The sequence below is a fragment of the Passer domesticus genome, chromosome 7, assembly GCF_036417665.1.
Source record: "Passer domesticus isolate bPasDom1 chromosome 7, bPasDom1.hap1, whole genome shotgun sequence".
Classification (NCBI taxonomy): Eukaryota; Metazoa; Chordata; class Aves; order Passeriformes; family Passeridae; genus Passer; species Passer domesticus.
In genome coordinates, this window is record NC_087480.1 from 46275632 (window position 1) to 46297411 (window position 21780).

At 36.8% G+C, this 21780-nt stretch overlaps 1 protein-coding gene across 2 annotated transcripts in view; it reads right to left on the reverse strand.

The window, feature by feature from the left end:
* BTBD8 (BTB domain containing 8) overlaps positions 1-21780 on the reverse strand; it is a 40283-nt gene that overhangs the window by 15638 nt on the left and 2865 nt on the right. The window contains exons 3-12 of one of the 2 annotated variants that reach the window (XM_064428206.1): positions 16955-17202; positions 15970-16087; positions 12892-12981; positions 10688-10768; positions 9551-9647; positions 8836-8924; positions 8529-8631; positions 4338-4520; positions 3418-3555; positions 2240-2369 (exon numbers count right to left, since the gene is read on the reverse strand). In XM_064428206.1, coding sequence (XP_064284276.1) covers positions 2240-2369; positions 3418-3555; positions 4338-4520; positions 8529-8631; positions 8836-8924; positions 9551-9647; positions 10688-10768; positions 12892-12981; positions 15970-16087; positions 16955-17202 — 1277 coding nt within the window. Of the gene's footprint in view, positions 1-2239; positions 2370-3417; positions 3556-4337; positions 4521-8528; positions 8632-8835; positions 8925-9550; positions 9648-10687; positions 10769-12891; positions 12982-15969; positions 16088-16954; positions 17203-21780 lie in introns of those variants that run through there. The other variant, XM_064428207.1, reaches the window with a different exon arrangement.

The following is a 21780-nucleotide window of genomic DNA, read 5'->3' on the forward strand; positions in this document are numbered from 1 at the left end:
TTCATTTCTAGCTAGCAGTGCTAGCTAGAAATGAAAATTTTGTGTAAATTTACACTTTACAAGTGTACAAAATTTACAAAAAGATACCTTCAAATTTAGAGTACTAACAGCTTTTAGGTGTATTGTTAATTATAAAGTATTTATTTATACTATATAAAGAAACGATTAATTACATTAAAGTCAATGATATTAGTTTTCAAAATTGGCAAAGCCAAAATGCCTAAATGTACACACTAAGGTCATAGTGCCTCTTTAGATAGCATGCAGCATACTGTCATGAGAATTATCCCTGTGATTGTCATGTGGAGTTTTTAGGCAGTGAATGCCTTTTTTTTTTGTCTGATGTGCTCTGGGAGGAAAGCAGTTTTCAACAAAGCTTTTTGAATCAATTGCACTTGTAGAACACAAAAGAGATATTTATAGACACTGTACAGACCCAGAATCGATAGGTTTCATTTATGTCTGTATTCATATTTCAACTGGAAAAAAGGTTTTGCAAAAAATATATAAAAAATCTAGGCATTCAGTGCCTCATGTTCTGAGATACTGTACATGGAAACATTTTTTGTATGTGTAATACAAAAATTCTGCTGAATTCCTGCTAAAGATACTAAAAATATTTTTTATGTAAGTCTCTAAAAATCACACAAAAGGTATGCTGAAAATGGCACCCCAGGGATCTAATCCTTTTTCTAGCAATGACTCTGCATATTAATACATACCAATATATTAAGACAAAATCCTTATAAACTTGTGCCTAAGAAAACACAAGACAGGCTGTAAATGAAAAAACCACAATATCATCTCTCTTATTTTGGCATTTTTACTCCTCTGTTATAGCCTTCTAAATATATATAGGCTAAATTTCTAAGAGAAAAGCTACCACCAGAAATCTTTAAGATTAAAGTTGATCTAAGTTATCCTATACGTATTTCACCTGAAGATTAAAATTTGCCTAGCAGTATTGTATGATTGTTTTGCGTGTAATTAAAACCAGATAATTCATGCAAACATTTCAGCCTTTTCATATATAAAATGCATGCAACTTCAGTCAGAATTTACTCTAAAAGAAAACAAAATCATTTTTGGCAATATGGAGTTTGGAAAATTAAGACACACCTTGATTTTAAATATTTTTTTCTATTGAAAGCACTAGTGTAAAGTAGCCAAAACATCGTTCACAATAGGGACATCAGCATACTTAAAGGTAAACCACCCCAAATCAGAACAACCCACCCTTTCTATTAAAGGCAACTCCTCTGCTTCTGAAGGATTTTATAATCAAGAAGAAATCCGATCCCTCTTCTACAGAGTAGTATGATATATTACTTGACTACATTCCTAAATCATGCTTAGAAAGACTGCCACTGCATCTTTCAGCATGTAATTGTAGAATAAAATTTGCATCTCTAGGTATATAATTATGAAATTGCTACTAATATCTTTAAGGATATAAAAATATTCACATCTCCTTTGAATCAAAAGTGATTTGAATTCAGAGCAGTATTTAACATTCTTTGTACTGTCAAAGCTTATATTAAACCAGAACCTGAACTCCATCATCAGTTCCACATCCTCAGAATACTTCTGTACTTCAAAACAAAGGAGCATTCAGAACAAAAACTCCTTTTTGCTGGAAGTGCTGTCTGTTAAAATGTTGAGAGCACACCGTGCAGCTCCTCAGGGGCTCTCTGCAGCAGCACACACAAGACCACAATGCCAGCCAGCCGAGCAGCCCAGCTCTCTGCATTTGCTCCCAGTGCACAGGATGAGCATTATGCAAGAGACAAGCAATATTTATACATCGTGGAGAAAACGATAAAGGACAGAAACGGAGTTCAGGGAATGCATAATCTGCTTTGTGCACAATTAATTCATCCCCAGCACTTATCTCCTTAAAAATGAGGCAGATCAGGTTTTTAATCCTACTGCAGTGTTTTCAGTAATTTAGAGTAGCTGTAAATAAGAATAGAATCCATCTACATGATGGTGGAGGGGTTCTATCATATATACTCCTAAAAAGGAAAGCAGGGAAGACTCCTCACAGAAAATTACTTACTGATTCCCATGTTTGAAACTACCTAAGCATGCCATCATGCTTCTATTCTAAAACACCACTTCAAAACACAAAGCAGCACAAATTTTGCTTTCATTTGTATCAGGCTCCACTATTCCATCTGCATTGTATCCACTGAACAGATTGCTAAAAAATTCTAATGCCGTTTGATGCCAGACATACCTGCTTGTATTTTCTCTTGATGGTCTGGCCTCATCAGCTTCCAGCCTTCTGTGTGACGAACAGCATAAAAAGACTGAACCAGGAAGACCCAGAGCTTATCACGCAGCGCCTGGATCTTGCACGTAAAACCCTGTGTTCAAGTAACAAATCAGCAGCTGGCGAGGGGCATATTGTCATAGCAACCAGTCATTATTCCTTTCAGAATCTACTTACTCCCTAAGCTAGATCAATGATGTCATCACTTATATTTTATAACGGTCTGGTAGATGGAGATGCTGTTTTTGAAGGATTATTGCCCACCAGAGTGATTTTTTCTATAGTTTAAAACCTACAAATTACAGCACTAGTAAACACTGCATTGCTCGCATTGCTCTTTTTTCCCCTTTTTTTTTTTTTTCAAATGAACCCCATAATAGCTCTTCACTGTCAGCTGTGTCACAACAAGGTCAAATACTCCAGGGAAAAATAATGTATTTGATTAAATTTTTATTGCTTAGACCAAGTAAATCTATAATAGCACCAGATTGCAGAAATTAATGTTTCATTTATTTTTTATTCTTTGTCATAGTATTTATGAATTGTTCCTAGAATTAGTCAACCATAGCTTAAATGTCATTATTTAGATTATGTGAATATACATGGTGTGTTTCACACATGGAGCCTGACACCTCCACCCAATCCCAAAAACACACACTGGATTAAGTGTCAGTCCTTGCTTTAGAGGACAGTTTAAAACCAAAGCCTATGTACCTGTGACCTTCACAAAAAGTGGGGGAAATATTTAGGGAGGAAGAGAAATAAGCTCTCTTCCCCTGTAAGTTTTATAATGCAACATTTTGCTAAGTTTTTCTCTTATCACAAATTTAAAGTGATAGTAAAGATCAATAGGGCAGTGTTGCCCATAGGACTTACGTTTTCAGAAATACACAGGAATTTTTGTATTGTCTGGATAGGGTTTCTCTTTAAACAAAATTAAATTTAAACAAATACCTATGTTTTCTGTACTTCCAAAAGTACAGAAACTGTATAAACCCTTGGATTTATGCAGATGCTTTTCTGTCTGACCTCAGTTGCATGACTGAGCCATCTGAGCTCACACCATATCATCTGATTTGAACCATGACATGAAACTGTACCAGAATAGTTTTTCCACAAGCACTGCACATTTAAGAACCTACCATCTCCTTCGCATTTGCAGAGTCCAACAACATATCCACTGCTACAAGAAGAAAGCAGCTATTTTCATTATTAATGCCTTTTTCAATTGCATTGAAAATTTGTTCTAGGAGGTCAGGTTTGCTGCTCATTGCCTGTGCCTGAGGAAACAACAAAAGGCAGTCGTTTAAAACAAAAGCGCGTACTTTGTATGCAAAAGCATTACCGAGCAGAGAGGATCTGCTATCAAGCTGTGCAGGAGGTATTCCAAAGCTGAGCATCTTCTTTTGTATCCATTCCACAACCCCACCCCTCTCCAGGCCTCTAGCAAATTATTCTGAGGCCTCGCTCGTTAACAGAAATTTTAGGAACAAGCACACTGTGATGAATTTACAGCCCTGTGCAGCTCTGGATCCAAAGGCAAATTGGTTAAACATTTCCCTCTTCATTTTTTTTCACTTCTCTGTACATACTAAAAAACATATTTCACAGGAGAAATGAACTGGCTGGGTGAGTAGGTAAGATCTCAGCAGAACCTGCAGCATTGCCACATTGCTGCAACTCAGGACAGAAATCAGCAGAAGTCTGAGGACACTGCTCATACTCAATCTTGTAAATCCGGGCTGTTTTTCCAGGGGTCTGAAAGCTTTTTTTGAAGCAACACAGAAATTGTCCCAATAAACAAATTGGAAATTTGCTTAACTGAAGCACATAACCTGAATGCACTGTGTATCAAAGTATTTACATGCTTTAAAACAATCCTGAAAAAACCCACCCCCCAAAACCCTCAGTTTTGTTGGTTTTTTCTTTTTCTTTTTTTCCCTAGAATTGTACTTCAAAGCAAAAGCTAAGGCAGTTTTGGTAATTCAGCAACCTGATCTTTCCAAAATGTGATACAATGCAATTTATTCAGAAGCACATAAGAACTTGAGGGCACTTTTACCTGCAACAAAACAGAGAAGCCTTCACTTTGCACTACGTGTAGGAAGTTTGCAACAATAAAGGTCACACATTGCTCGTGCAGCCGTGATGCCAAGGCCACAGCGGTCTCTGTCCATTTCACTCGGGGCAGGCTGTTGAGCAGCCGGTCACTCTCCATCAGCCGGGAAGCAGCATTCTTGTGGTTCTTGAAACAGAAACAGAAATTAGCCTGTTGCCAAGCAATTACCTAAAGAATTGCTGATTGTGAAATAGCAGTTACTGAGCTTTTACACAGGGATCCAATCAGGTAATTATTTTATTTAAATAAATTTTGGGGTTTCTAATTCTTAATATTGTATGTGTCTTTGAAACTAAAGCAGAAAAAGAAATCTCTGTTGGTTCAGTTTTGCCTGAAGTTAGGTAGTAAAGTTTTAAAGTTTTCAGTAGTTTTTATTATATTTTTTCAACTGCATCATTAGATACTGCAGTCCTGAAGAAAATAAGACAAATGTTAGCTGGAGAAGCTGAATAGAGAAAAATATCATAGGTCACTGAAAGATGTAATAAATTCTTGAATAAAACTGCTAAGTTGAGGTTTTATAGGTGAGTGTGGATGGCCTAGCATTTGGGATACAGAAAAATCTTTTCAATAATTATGAATCCTTTTGCTTTATTTAAAGCAGTCAGACAACAAATATTTATCTTCCCAGATGGAGTTTTAACTGAATGTACCCTCTTTGTTGTCTAAAGTTTCTCAAAGAAAAGTAACTGTTACATTTCTAGCTACATTTCAAACATGCAAACAGATTTGTTGATATTTATTATCCTGGTCTGTGTCTTTGGTTCTTTCATGCATTGCATCAGCACAGTACCTGAGGGCAACTTCTACAGGCTAACATGTTACTTGAAAAGAACTTGGAATTTATGGTTATCCACATTAGAATGGCCTGAAAGCTCCATTCAGTGTGACCTAGCAGGACACTGATAAATTATGCAGTAACACTTGAAAAAGCAACAATTCAGATAAATATTTAACACAAACCCTCTCACTGCATATTCAGATCACAATCACATTTGTCCTAAGCAAGTTAGCAGGGAGTACCTTCTTTGTGCATATTATAGTTAAAAGATAAAATCTGACCATCCATTGGTAAAACATACTTTAAAAATTATTTTACTCATCTCTGGGCAAACTCAGTTTGCTTCTCTGCAGATCATGTAAATTAAGAATTACATACATGCTCATGGTTTGATTTTGCTCCCACTGGACTCAATTACAAGCTTTTTCAATTGTCTCAAATTCAACCCCTGCTCACAAGGCAATAAGCATTTACTCCCATTAGACACTTCCAGTGAAATATAAAATGCCTTCATTGACTTTTAATTAAATCAGCACTTTGTAGAAGTGGTTCTAACTGAATTTTACTTCTCTTATTGTACTTTTTTCCTAACCATTTTAAAGTGGAGTCCACTTTTCTAAACCCAGTAATTTTCTTGCATGAATTTGAGACATCAGGGACAGGCACACATAAAGCACCTGCACAGTGCTTTAAATGATGCTCGCATTTTAATGTTTCTACGTTCATCATTGTGGTGTCCCAGAGATTGTCCCATCAATAATCTCATTTTCTTTGCACCTCTTTTCCCTCTAAAGGGCTGTCACATTAACTAGGTTTTACATTTCCAGCATCAGTAAATTAAAGGATCAGCAGAGTTACACTGTTTAACTGGGTTTAAAGTTTTACAGAAGAGAACTCTAGCAGCAGAGAAAAAGGACTGTAAATCATACAGTAGCCTCTGCAAAATTAATGTCAGACCGTTTCTTCTTAATTCCTCAAGCAGGCTTAAAGCCTTTTTGCAGATTGTGGAAAAACTCCCCTGGGAATTCCACAAGTTTTTGGAATGGGTGTCTTAAACACTGAAATGAATGCTCACCAGAACCATTCTCTGGGCAGAAGAGGCTTATGCTTTATCATTTAATTTTGTAACTCTAGATGCTTTCAAGACTTCAGTCTATAAAGTACTAGTGAATCTTGCAAAGACACATCAACACAAATTTTAAATCATTAATATGGGAGCTAAAACCCACTTTAGTCCAAGCTGCTTAAACCTTCCAGCGAAACTGGGTACGTAAAGGGGGCAGGACCAAGTACCACAGTGCCATGGCTGTTCTGCAAATGCTGGCAAGGCAGCACGTGTATTTCAACACAAACTGTAACCACAGCATCTTTATTGACTAAACAGAGGGAAAGGAAGGCCTGAACATCTGCCTTTCAACTGTCCCAATAATGTTGCACGAGGGGCTAGAGAAGAACCTAGAATTGTGTCCACATGTGCTCATAGCTGCAGTACCTACCTGAGGTAGTTTGGAGGTGGGTGGTGGTTTAACTATGAACAGCTGTAGGTCAGAATGAACTGACTTGTATCTGAAAATGTTACTTAAAACTCCTCAAATTGTATACTATGCATGATACACATCGCTCTGTGTATATTCTAGGAACAGCTCAGTATGCTGATATAATATAGTGGCAGAACATCCAGCATCTTGAGATACTAGACATACTCTTGAGCTATTATAGCTGCCATCTTTATTCTGTTAGATTTATGCATTATGGTGGAACTGTTCAGGTTTTATAATGGTGGATATTCTCAAGCTTCTCTTGATCACAGAGTCACAGCTGAGCTGGAGGATACCCTCACAGCTCATAAGTCCAACTCCTGGCCCAGCACAGCACCATCCCACAGAGTCACACCCTGTGCCTGAGAGCATTGGCCAAACACTTCTGGAGCTCTGCCAGGCTGGTGCTGTGACCACTGCCCTGGGGAGCTGTTCCTGTGCCCAAACACCTTCTGGGGGAAGAACCTTTACCTAATATCCAACCTAAAGGCACAGAGGTCTGCAGTCTGTCATTTTTCAGGCTTTCACCTGAATATGCAGTTGCAGCTGCCACTCCTAGCTGACCTGCTGGCCTCAGCACTTTTAAGTACTTCATCACAGAAACCCTGAAAAAAAGACAGTCTCAAGAAGGCTTCACAGTCCTTTCAGCAAGGGATAGTTCTTGGCCAGAGCCATTCAAGAGTGCAGCTCTTGAACCAGGGCTGTGTTTGACAGTGCCTGGCCACACCAGAGCTGTTTAGTTTGGGTAACACAGACACGGGGACAAGGACTTCAGCATGAGATACATGTCACATATTTACTTGTTGGGTTGTGTGCTAGCATCAAAATCATGCTGTGAATGTTACCTGAGCTAGTCAGATTACATTTTGTCTGTGACAACACACGTTACAATTACATACATAGTCAGTCATGTTTGGCAGCAGCTCTACAGATTTACCTTTATTTCTACATACTTTTCAGTGTATTTACAGGTTGAGTACTTGACCAAATTTCTGTTATCAGGTCTAGTTCAAAACAGTTACCTTAAATAAGCTCTAAGCATAGTTCTATAGAGAAATACAATTAGAAAATACTTAAACTTAGGCAGGTCTGAATTGGAACAATGTAAGTAAGTGCTACAAAAAATTAAAACTGAGCTTTGGGAGGACCAGTGTAGTACTGTTATCTGACAAGTAAAAGATATGGATATTATACTGCTACTTTATTTTTGTAAAGTCAGCCTGCCTGTAAATAAGTATCTTGATAGCCAGTGACCATCTGAGGTCTGAAAAAAAATAAAGTTATTTTTTTCCAAATTAGAATACAGGTAAAGATGAAAAGGCAGTCACAAATGATGTGTGCCACCATGTTACACAGAAATTGATACAGTGATTTTCTGTTTCTCATTATCCAAATCCATAATCAGAGAATGACAGGATGGCCTGGGCTGACAGGGACCCTATAGGTCCTCTAATCCCAGCCTCCCTGCTGTAGGCAGGGACACTTTCCACTGGACAAGGTTTCTCAGAGTCCCATCCAATCTGGCCTTGAACACTTCCATAATGTTGTACTATGATGTCACAGTTGTGTTTCACAAACATTATTTTCTGTTATTATGGTGGACTTGGATGTCACTAGACTGTGTGTCATGAAGCATAACAACAACATTTCACATCAAAATAGTTTTTAAAATTGTTGTTTTAATTGGAAATTTTACATAGTATAAATGTACTACAGATTTAAGAAACTGTATTTATTATCTCTTAAATTACATTGTACAGCTAAATAAGGAAAAAAATCACATTGCTGTATTTTTCTACAAAGCACATTACTTACCAAAGAGTTAATCAACATAACAAGACAATTGTTCTGAAGTTCAGTAGGTAAATTGGCAAAGCTTTTCTCTGAAAAACATCTTGCAAAATGTTTTCCTACCCATCTGTTGAAAAGAGAGCCATTCTTAGGTAAGGAAGATGAAAAATGTTCTATCTTCACTTGTTAGCATAAGTGATACCTCTAAAGTATTGTGAAGAAAAAGTGTTTAACATCTAAACATTTCATATGCCAAAATAAAACCTATCTTTCAAAATAAAATCATTTCAACAGAAATCAGATAAAAACAATTTTATTTTATCTTACTTACTTCATGCAAGCAGCATATAGGTTTTCCACTCCCAATGAATGAGCAATAGCCATGCATTCTAGTACAGGTTGCTGTTTGCCAGGAACAGGCTAGAGTTGTTAGAAAATTATCAGTTATTGCACATTTGATTTACAGAAAACAGAGAAATACAAAATCTTCAGTTCAAAGATTCAGAAGGAATGTCAGCTGCCATGGTATTTGTTTGCCTTTATGCAGTCATCTATTTCCACATGTCAGTAAAACAGGATTCAGCCTCATGAGCCTAATGCGTGAAAATGCTCAATTCCAAGCAGGTGTTTGTTTTTAAACCAATTTTAATTGAACAGATTTTTTTTTTTCTAAATATATGCCCATGAAACAAGATATGCAAATATACAGCATTTCCACATGCCCACCAAGAACAGTTACATTTACAATAGCACATATTGAACTATACTGAGTATAACTTAGTACATTGAATTAATCATGTGGAATATTGCTTTTAATCAGTTATAGACACTTGGGGTTTCCAAGTGTCTATAAATAGGTGATGATATCACAGGCCTTACTCCCACCATCTATCCCAGATTCACACCTTAGAACATGGACTATTGACTTCAGCCAGCACCTTGATCATGTAGTTCTTACAGATCTTGTCACTATGATTTAGTGTTAAGTAACAGATTTGAAATTCTCAGGCTCTATAGGTCACCAAGTAGCACGAGAAGTGACATACCTTTTGGAAAAAATTGCAGTAATCTCTTTTCAAAACGTAGATAGCTACTTGTTTTAGTCCATCCAGCCCATACATGTCTGCAATGCCCAACATGTGACTGAAGAGAAAGCAGTAGTGACAGGAATCAAAAAATCCTTGTGATAGATGCATTTTCCTTACAGGACAATTTACATGCTAACTTTACCTCTTGGTTCAGTCAGAACTTACTGCAGAAAGAGGCTGATAACCAAGTGTGACACTTGCCAAAGAATATCTCCAAAGCAGAAATGTATATTGACCTAATAATAGCCCCCCAGCCATCGAGTTCAGCCTGTATAAAAACAAGCCTCAGTCACTAGCTGAGAGCTGTTTAGAAGACTCTCAGTTTTACTATTTTAAGGATAGCAAATGAAAAAAATATCTGTGCCAGCAGAGTTCTGGAATTTCCCAAAGATTTTTTGCTCAAAGATTACATAAAATGTTATTGATGACATTCTTAAAAAGCACAGTGAGCAAACTATTAATTATTTTATATAATAATCAAAACAATAATTTTACTTTCTATATCAATTAATTAGCTAAACATTGATATTGGGACACATTATAGACAATTCCATATTTTTAGGAAATGTAGCATTTTAATGTTTAGTGACAAGGGTTCATCACCTACTATATAAATGGTTTCAGAGAATAATTCACAAATTTCAGATTTTACTTCACTAATACAGGATTATGTATAAAACTGTGATTAAAAACTATCTCAGAAGAAAATGCCAACATTTATGTTGGTTCCTATACATCATCTTTCATGGATCTAAGGCTAACTACTTCACCTTTTCATCACCTTGTGTGATTATTCAAAAATAAACTAAAAATATTAACTGTTATATACTATCACACAATGTTGTATATACATTGTCTGAAAACGAAAAGGAAGTTACAGACCAGTTGGGAAATATTTTGGTATAAGACATCATCCTGTTTTTCACTCTCCTCACAAAACCAGCTGGCACACCTTTTCCAGTAGCTGTCAAATAAATACTATTTCTTCAACAGTTTTTTTTTAAATCTTACTTTTGATTTTTACCTGAGATAATATAGAACAAGCAAACAAGCACAAACTAAAATTAAAAAATAATAATGAAATTTGACATATACCCAACATCAACTTCGTCTGGGAAGTCGAGAATAGCTCCATATATAAAATGCAAGACAACATTCATTTCTGCATGGCTTATGCTGCAAAAAAGAATGAAAAAATACAAATAAAGACATGTCCATAATAAAATGCAGCACATTTCTTAGCCAAAGGAAGTTGGCAAAGAAAGCTGATACATCATCCAGCTGCTCTGTGAATGGAAGGCAAATGATCTGATAAAATTAAAGCAATAAGATTTTGCAATGCAGAAATATCTAAATGGACTACACTTGGGGTGAATTTAGCTACTCAATAGATTTGCTGAAATTTTCCAACACTTAAAATCTTTAAAAATAAGCAATAAGCAGACTAATACTAATAACTATATTATTTACACCGATAATATAGGATTTTTTCATCATTGCCAAGCTCTTTATCAGCAATAAGTCAACTATCAAGTAGCAATATATTTTTTAATTGTTTTATTGTAATTACTTGAAGTCTTTATTTTATTATATACTTTTGTTCCTGCAACACTAAAATATATATTTAGTAGTTTTATGACAGTGCTAAGTAGAAGTGTTACTCAGAATATTTAGTCTTTATTCAGATTAAGAAATCTGGCAGACCTACACAGCAGTGTTTGCATCCTTTCACAGTCCCAGCATCTTAATGCAGAAAGGCACAGAATGCCTCAGTGGTGCACATGATCTGAACAACACTTTCTTGTACTTGTGCACATAATTTTTTGTGTGCAGTCTTCAGGACCCACAGGTGCTGTGTGCATTACGGTAAATGGAATATTCATGCCGAGCTAAGACCTCTTTAAAGCATCAGACATGTTTAAGCAATTGACATTGGTGACTAAAAGCAAAAGGGAAAGAACCCAGCGCTGCAACGTGCAAAGAAGCAAAGTCAGCACAGCTGTCTCCCTGTACAGCAGAACACACAACAGCCATCAAGTCAGCGAGGAGGAGTTTCCCCACAGCCTTGACAGCTGTTACATTAAGCAGAATTCTCATTATTTCAGAGTAAGCCATATGTACTTCATTTATAAGTGTTGTAGAAAAGAGCACAGAAACCAGCACTAAGCAGAAAAGTGAACTGGAAAAGGTAAAATTATGCATATGACTCATAATAACAGAAATTATGAGACACTGGCATGAGAACAGTCTCATATAAGGATTCGGTACTTCTCCCGAGAATACCTCTACTGAAAAATAAGGATAAAATTTCTTAACCACACAGAAATCAGTTACAGAGAGATAAGTGTGAACACCAGAATAATTGGTGACTATCAGCCTCTAAACCACCATGAAAATGAAGGAATAAATTAAATTGCAATTACATTGTTTTGTAAGGATTTGGAAGTTATAACCAAATCAACAGATAACTTTTCTGATTTTGCAGCAGCATTATTACACTGACAGGAAACTAAAATCAACATTTAAAAAAGTATCACTTGGCCAAGAGATTTTATATTAACACAAAGCAGCTGCATTTTGCAGCACTGTAAGGCACACAGTTCTTTCTGAAGAAAACTGAGTCGGCCAACGTCATGCCTAAAAAAAAAAAAGCTAACATGTACATGGATCAGTACTCCTTTGCTTTTAAAGGAAATTGAATGTATTTCAGTAGAGTTTTCTGATACTGAAATGCTGAAAAGAACAGTCCCCAGCTTATCTGTGAAGTCTTAAGTATTCATCCTGCAGTGACAGCTCCATTATTCTCAGGCAGAAAGCCATGGTGAACAAGCCCACTAGATAAAATTGCTTTAGAATGTGCTGCTGAAATATCATAATTAAACTCTATTTAGGAAATGTTATTTCTCTTTACATTGTAAATATACTTATTGTACAAATAAGTATGAAAATTACACTGTTCAGACACTCACAGTATTTTTCATGACACGTACAACAAGAAATGAAAGAAAAGAATTCTTGAGTAGATTGTGTATATTAAAACATACTCTACACGAAAGGATTAGTGCCCTTCTGCTGATGAAAAAGACTTTTACTGAATCATCTGACAATATTAAGAAATACACTACACACAGACTTTCATCCTGAAGTCAAAGCAGTACTCGGGAAATGTATCAGGCTGGAGAGCAGTGTCAAGGCACATTAATCTTGAGCGCTCTGCACACAGCACAGTGGTTACATATTTGCAGCCACTGTAAATTGCCTACCTTTGCTCCCACACGACTTGCAGAGACAACACTTACCCTTGAAGAGTGATGTGCTCTTGAGAGCTCTCAGCCCAACTTCCACTCAGCATAGCAGCAAAGTAACTAGATCTGGCACATAAAATGGCCCTGAGAGAGAAAAAGCAAACATTATTCCACTACATACAAATATTCATGATGAGACTCCTTGATAACATTGACTTAAATCTTTGCCCTTTATGCATTAAGGTGTCAGCTGTGTACTGCATGCTTCTCCCCCCAGTAGGCTTGGAATTTCAAAATATGCTACAGAAAAAAACCAAACAGTACTCCATAAATTTTTCAGTTAAAGCTTGTTTTTAGTATGACTTTGAGATTCACACAGAGGAAATCTATTACCACAAGCATTTTGCTTTTATATAAAATGTCACATTTATTTCTCCTGCTTTATTCACCAAATTAGAGTAAATAACAGTCATTAAATAAAGTAAATAAGTAGGTTACACAGCCCTATTATAAATAATTATACCCAGAACATCTTAAATTCTTCTTATATTACAAAATGTGTATTTATCAAAATGTTAAGTATATAATGTCTTGTATTCAGAATTTGCTCCCTACCAAAAGTCAAACAAAACTTGCTATTAACACATGCTGGGACAATAAGATGTGTTTTTACAAAAGCTGTCAGCTACTTCTGTTTACACTTACTGCCCTTCTATATTTAAAAGGCATATAACTGGCCATAATGGGGCTAATTCAGTTTACTACTACATCATAAAAGAGAATAAAGAAACCCCAGAGCTGCAGTCTGTATAGCTCACTATCTCCGCCAGTATCAGTCTTCAAAATATCAGGTAAGAAGACCTTTGCAACAGGATTCTTAAGGTGGAAGTGCAGTGGCAGAGAAGAAGACAAGACAGTGGATGAAAACTGCTTTGTGATTTCAGTTTTCCAGATCCACACCAGTTACAGTGTTAGCCTTTATATATCTTATCTGGCTTACTACAGCCACAGATAATATTCTCATACAAAGAATTTTTTCATGACACTTTCTAAGCTCCCTATTATTTCTAAAATTAGCCTGTGTCATATATTTCCCGTGGCAGAAAAAGCAAAACGTTATACTAGGCTTGAGGATAATTTCTGTTACATGTATTTGTCTCTTAAAATGTTTCTGAGCACTCTCACTTTGCGTAGGAAGAAGCATGAAGAATACTATTTATGGTCTCTTTTACAGTCATTTTATATTCTGTATTCTCTCATCTCTCCTCCCTCCTCCTGCTTCCAATACTTTAAATTAGAACCTTCTCGCACATTCCTCCTATGAGTCATCCAGCAAAAATACTAACAACAAAGCTTTTACTGAACCTTTCATATCTCAGTGAAATACTTCTGCATATAAATGGGTATTACATCCTAACCTGAAGTGTATGAAATTCTGGGTACACACACAATCTTTTGTTTTTTATAATATCATACACTTATCTCCAGTTTTTTATTCTGGAGATAATTCTAGTTCCAAATAAATTTTAGTAATGAACAGTGATCAGTCAACTTCAAGGGGATAGTTAGAGTGGGTGTTTCAAAGACACATTTTAAATAAGACAGGAACTCAGCAGAATATGGACAAGTAAGCAGTACCTAAATTTAAATTTTACCAGTATATATTTATAAAATATATGGAGATACCAAATGATTTTGAAATAAATTTATCAGTGCTTTTCCTAGTGGTGCTTAGTGCCAGCTTTATTACCAAACAAATCTGACTTGCTTCATGAAGAGCTCTGTAAAAATGCAACACTAGGAAGACATAAACCAGCAACACTAAAGTCTATTGGAAATTCACAGGACTTCATGAGAAAGTAAGGAATACTGACACAAGTGGGGGGAGACTTTGGGGCCTAGCCTGGCTCCTGTTTGAGAAGTTAAAAAAAACCCCTTACAGTAAGTAAATAATTCTGGTGCTTTCACCACAATGAAATTGAAAGTTCCATTGCCCCTGTTAGCTCCTACTGTTCACATGACCCAGTGCCAAAACGAGCTCAAGTCCTGTGCCTGTTTCAGAACATCCTTGTTTCCTCTGTGATTTACTGCCGCATCTTTTGATGCTAGTTAAACTAGATACATGGCTCCAGGCAGCAAGTGGCCTAAATTAAACAAGCTCTGCTGATAGAAGCTCTTTGTTGCACTATTTTTTCTGCATTACTTAAGTTTGAAAAACAAATGCTGTATCTGAGAACATATAATGTAGACCAGGAGAAACAAACATTCTTTACTACACTTCATTCTGAAAATGTAGCATATAACCAAATACCCACACAACTGTGATATACCTTCTCTAAAGATACTGTAATGTCTGTAACAGACTGTCCCCCCAGTTTTGTTTGAGAGAGTACTAAAAGTATTGGAGGGTTTTTATAGTCCCTCTCAGTTACTTAATATACTCAAAGGGAACAAAATACAGGCTGTCTAGTTTGCTATCTCAAATGCAAACAGACTTACATCAAAGGTACAGGGAATGGTACTGACACTTCAATTTGCTTTCACAAGCCACAGGAGTACAATAAGCCAAAGTTCGTAAACGGTCTTGGACTTTTGATCTAGGAAAGGCTCCTGACAATCTTTACAGCTACATAACTGAAGTAATGAAAGAAAAACCAGATTTTGTATGCACAGATTCTGAAGAGCAGAAACAAAAATTACTACTCCAGAAATTTTCTGCCTATATGGAAATTTTATTCAGCATTAATAACTGAATAGTTTATTAGTAGATTTTTTTGTTTTCTTTACAGATCACAGATTTTTAATTTTTTATTTCATATATATATATATATATATATAGTTAGGAAAAAAGTCTAAAATATATTTCCATGAGTATATACTCAATATATGAGATTACAGTGGCAGTCTTAGAAGTGCTGAAAGTGCAGTTGTTTTCAAAATAGTTGCTGTTGATGATAAATTATATTCATTAGTATGAAAAATACAGCCAGTCCATACATTAAGACCTAAAAGCTGTAATGGTTCACAGCTAGAGAACAGCACCAGCAATAACTTCCTACAGATAACAGTAACAGCAGCATTTTATATAAATATTATTGATTGAAAAACGTTTTACTGTAAATACCTACGTACCTGTGAGCTTGAAAATCTTTGCCTTCGACATAAATATTAATATCTGGACAACAGCACTTCCTGTAGAGCATCAATAAGTCTTCTCCTAACACAGACGCGGTTTCTACTTTGGAATTACCTGTGTATAGGGAGAAAAAGTTGTTTTCACTTTGACAGGTGTACAAGAGACCATTGACAGTGCACAGACAAAATATTTAAAAATAATCTGACATAATTAAATTTTTTATTATTGCATATGCAAGCTAGTATTTTCCTTGAAAAGTTTTCCAGACATCACCTTTTACTTCTTATTTTGACTTACCAGAAACTTGACCAATACTCCGTATTTGGTATCTACAGAAGAAGAGCTACAGTTACTCTTTCATAAGATTGTGCACCCAGTTCATTCTTTTCTGCAGAGGTCTGGCACCTCTGCACTGAAGAAGAGCAGCCCCTGAGGAAGTTGGGGGCATGCAGTGCCACAGGTCCCACGTGAAGAGATGTGCTGCTGGAGCCCTGTCACTGACACAGCTGTGCAGCCAGCACCTCTGGGGAAGATGCAGGTAAACACCTCCTTGTACGATTTCAAGCAAAGCTGTAGCATGGAAGATTCTGAAAGGTTCCAGAACCCTCCTAAAACAGCAGTGGAACCAGTGCAATTTGCTAGGAAAGGAAAACAAGGGAGATACTCTGCTGTGTGGAAGTCCCACATGGTGAAGAGTGGTGCTCACTGTATTCCAAGGAAAAGACAGGACATGGTGATGACCATGCCTCATGCCTGGCAATTCCAGATTTATTAACACCACACATTGGCTGGGAACTGTGCCTGCCTAACTTCTGCAGCAATTCATTTCTTCAAAGTCTGAGATCATTAGGTGGGCCATAGAAAAGAATATCCATGACAGCTGTGCTGTAACAACAGTTTTAACTTTGCCTGCATTTTCACCACTGCACAAATATTTGAACAATTATTTAAAAGACAGAAAAAGTGCAATTCCAAACCTACCTGCAGTGGCTTGGTTGCTTTCTGCATCAGTGACTGCTTCTGGAATTTCTTCAATACCAGACAAACAAACATCTCCTTTCTGCACAGCTCCACTTGGAGTATTCTGATCAACTGGTGTTCTTTTGCTTTGTCCAAGACAATTTACATTTTTTTGAGCATTGTGAAGAGTAGTAGGGTTCCTTTCTTGTATTAGCCTCATAAACAGGTCCTCAATTTCTTTTAGATTTATATCAGATGTATATAGAATCCTAGAATATGACACTAATTTTTAGTCTCATGATTTTTCAATTGAAGAAAACAAAAAAAATACATTTTTTTATCTAACAAAATTCAAGACTAGAAAACAGAGTTAGACTCTCTGATGCTTAAAAATCCCAACCGTTATAAAAATGTATCTCTGGAAAACTTATTTCTGCAAATGCTTGAAAAGCATAAACAAGCACCACAAAATATCAAAACCTTCTAACATCAACATTACAGTAAGAAAAAAAAATACAGAGATATAAATGAATTGGAGAAATAAATTTTAATTTCAAAGGAAGCACTTAAAGCACAAAAATTTGCAGTTAAGATTACCCAAGAATTTTCACTTTGCCTATCTAGTAATTCTAGCTTCCCACTTTCCCATCTGTTTCACCAGCTTATTTTTGGCTCAGGATCTGGAAAGGCTAACAAAGCCTGCAGTCTGTGACGGCAAAGATCTCACATTTATAGAAACATACTGCACTCCAGCACAGACAACATGTTTTAGCCTTGGTTTCATACCATCTAGATGAAGCTAACGAAGTTTAACAGAAGAGCTACAGTTCCTTTGGATGTAGCAGAAATACTCAGAGATCTCCATGGCAAAGAGGCTTTTTTGTTAATACTCAGGGAACAGTAATTTTGAGTGTGTTATTTGCACACTGTGCTCTGACAGGGCAGAGAAAAAATACAAAGAAATCATCTTCCTTCTTGAGTCTTGGATTTGAAGGATTAAGATAGATTTCACATGGACAGAGTACAATCAGTGGACTCTTTTTACATGTCATTTTAAGGTTGTTGTGTGTGTGTGTGCTTTCGGAACTCCTAACCTATGAACTGACCATCTATTGCTTTTCACATTTAAAGTGCTTTCCAACCTAGCATAATGATAGCACCAGGGAAAGACAAGTAAAAACATACCATATTACCAAGAATAGGAGGAAAAGTTACTTGATGGAGCAGAGACTTTGCAATTCTTTAGAAAATTCAAGACCACAACTTCCACACATTTTTCCCCATTCACTGTGCTGCACAGTAGGTAACATCTGTGTTTTACAGCTCTAAGGCAGCAGGAATCATGAATAGAAATGCAGAGTAGAAACCCAGTTAAAGCTATTCAAAATTTCACAGAAATATCCTGAAGTTTTGTGTTCAAGTTTTTTGTCCACGTTAAACCTTGCAAGAATTGTCACTTGAAGTCACATAGACAATACCAGTACTAGGAAAACAAAAAAATTCCAATAATTCACACTTCATCCCTCCATCTTCACATGTAAACTAATAGCACAATTACACAAGTACACTGGTCACGTACTGAATGTAAAAAGTGCAGGAAGGGTTTGTTGGAAAAAAAAAACTGCCATGGAACACATTCGGCTAAATTTGCACTGGAACTTTTTTTATTCACCTTTCTGTTGCTACAGAGCTTTTGCATATTTAACATGTAGACAGTACAAATTGACTTTGAGGGAGAAAGAAATCTAGCAGCAACAGATAGAATGTTTTGGCATAAATTAATTATTTTAATAGTCTTACTTTCTTCAGTAACTGAAAAATATCCATAGGGAATCTCATAAGCTAGGCAATGAGGCAACAATCTCCTGGGAATGCTCAGGGTATTTTCAGAGAATCTACACAAGAAACCTCAGGAATGCAATTAATTTTATCACTAGGCTTCAGTCAATAAAAATGGTATCCTTACCACAACTAGGAACTCAGTAAATAAAACATATATAGTGGCATTTTAAACCAGAACTGAGTAACTGGTTTCTGGATCTGAAAAAGTTAATTCTATTTTAAGTAAGTTTTTTCCTGTAAAAAGTCAAGAAACTTTGACTCTTTCAGGTAACCTTTAAAATTGAGTCACATTCCTAGATTTATTACTTCCAGAAAATCATAAGGTTATCTTAGAGTTCTGCTGAATACAGACTGTAAATTTACTACTTTAAAAGATTCATGGGACACATCCATCATTTTGCTTCACAGACAGCAAAATTATTTTGGCACATCTTTTAGAAATTTCCTTTTATCTCAGTAAATCCCATTAGATATTTCCAGAACACAAGATTCTGCAGTTTTCTATAACCTGCTGTAGAAAACTTTGCTTGGCAGCACCCTGTATTTCATAGGCTCATTTTTAAAGCAGAGTGAAGTTTTCTAGACTGTGTCCTCCAGAGTATTGAATGGTGCCTCTCTGCATAATGAAAGCTAGGGAAATCTGGCATCCTTGGACCTTGGAGCTCAGATGGTTTAGTGATAATGTAAAACTATCTTTTCAAAGCAGTTGGTTTAAGAATCCAGGACTCTTACTGCAGAATTGTATTAGGGATAGTTTTTAAAAACTGTTCCAAACCACTTGAGCAGGCATCATTCGATGTGCCATCCTAGTTTTGTTATCTAAAGAGCAGAAGACAACAGTTCCATGAAGTTATAAATCTCTTCCTTAAGTCAGATGGAGGTGTATCATCACAAGGTGATCCCAGAGCCTTCTCTTCTCCAGGCTGATGAACTCCACTTCTCTCAACCTGTCTTCATGGGAGAGGTGCTCCAGCCCTCTGACCAGCTTTGTTGCCCTTCTGTTGACTCATTCCAACAGGTGTTTCTTATGCTGGGGCCCCCAGGGCTGGATGAGCACTCCAGGTGGAGGGGCAGTCTCCTCCAGCCACGCTGCTTAGGATGCAGCCCAGGCTAGGGTTGGCTCTCTGGGCTGTGAGTGCACATTGCTGGCTCATGCTGAGCATCTTGTTAACCAACCACAGCTCTGAGTGTGACTATCCAGTCCAGCATTTCACACACACAACATCAACCTATCCTAACCACTTAAGAGTCTTCTATGTCCTTTTAGATTTGCTAAAAGTACCATCTGCTTCATTTTTGCAGTCAAGATGGTTGTTTTAACTTAATGGATTTCTTAAAATAAGTGTTTCAGTGAATTAATTTCCACAATTTAGGATTTATTGTTTCATAAAGTTTAAGACAATTGCATCACATCTCCCATATTGCCACATTTGTAGGCCAAGGTTTGTTAATTTTAGTTGTTTTGGGAGGGATGATTTTTTGAGCTGTACTGCTGATTTCCTTATGTCTTAATGCAGGGAAAAGAACAGTTGTGCCAAAAAAATCCACCTGCAAGTGCCACAAAAAGCCGTTTTTTGCAGCTGATTGGTTTTCAAGTTCCATGAATCAGTCTTCAGAGAAGATACTCCTTGCATGGTAAGGTACACCACATCAACAGGCATGAGTGATAAAAGGGAAGGACCATATCAGAACAGTCCGTATAAACCACTCAACTCCAAGAGATGTGAGGCAGACTATTCTTCTGAAATAAAGTGGTCTGCAACCATAATCCACTAGGAGCAATACACAAGCATAGATATTAACAGTACGATTGCTGAGGCATAAACATAAAGGAATTGAGTATACATAGCATAACTCAGGTTTGTTTCCTCCAAAACAGCCATTATCCAATGGGCACTATGACAATCCAGAAATTGGGAAGAGGAAACTCATAGACAATTCATTTAGAGAATTATTTCCCTTTTTCACTACTTTATAATCCAGTGTTATCCCGTGGAACTCTAACTGGGAATTGTATTTAAAGAACAAATATTCACAACCATGCTATTTGGTGTAACTCCTTTATGAAAACCTCACATGCACACTGGAGGTAGCGCTAATCCATCACTTCTGTGGTGTCAGTATGATGCTGTGTAATTTTAACAGGTACCCCACCTTATGGCTTGGGTTTTTTTCCCTGTACACAGAAAAGATTCTGACAGACATGAGCAACAGTGAGTTTGCAAGAGGTGTGGCTCAGTGGCAGATGAAATGGGAACAATGCTGTAGGGTATCTGGTGTATTCATAGCAGTTACCATAGCTGAAGATTTTTTATGCGTAGGAAAGGTGGGCATACATAGACTCTACAGAAAGAGGTTATTGCCATCATGCTGTCTAGAGTTTACCTTCTAAAACGTTTCTGCCTGCACGTGAGTAAGATGTAGCATCCTTGTCCTGCTTGATACAGAATTCTACATGTGTAACACAGTCACCAGGCTTGGCTGGTCTTTAAATCAACTGCTGGTATTGCAAACTAACCCCTGTGGCAGTAACTGTCACAATGACAATCGTATTCCTTTGTGCTTGATTGTATTTATTGCTTTTTAACTGATCTCACTGTCATTAGGTCCTTCGCTGTCCTTCCTTGCATCAGACCCTCTAATAGAAATATTAAGAGGCAAAATATAGATTCTTATTGCTAAAGCAGTATTTTGTCCAGCTGCAAGAGAAAATAAAAAGCAGTCTGCCTCTCAGCAGGCAAGACAATAATGATCTAATGATTTGTGACAGCCAGCCATCCTTCAGGAATGCGAAGTTTCTCTTCTTGAGGCACACTGCAGAACCCTGCCTAGGCAGACATCTCCAGCTATCAATGTACTTGCAACTGTTGACATTTTTCTAGTTGTGTCCTGAAGAATGACAGAAGGCTATTGGAGGGCAAAGTCAATATTACATTAATTTCACCAGGGAAGAACATAGCATGCATAGTGTCTACAGTATGGATGCTGCACGTCTGGGGACCAGA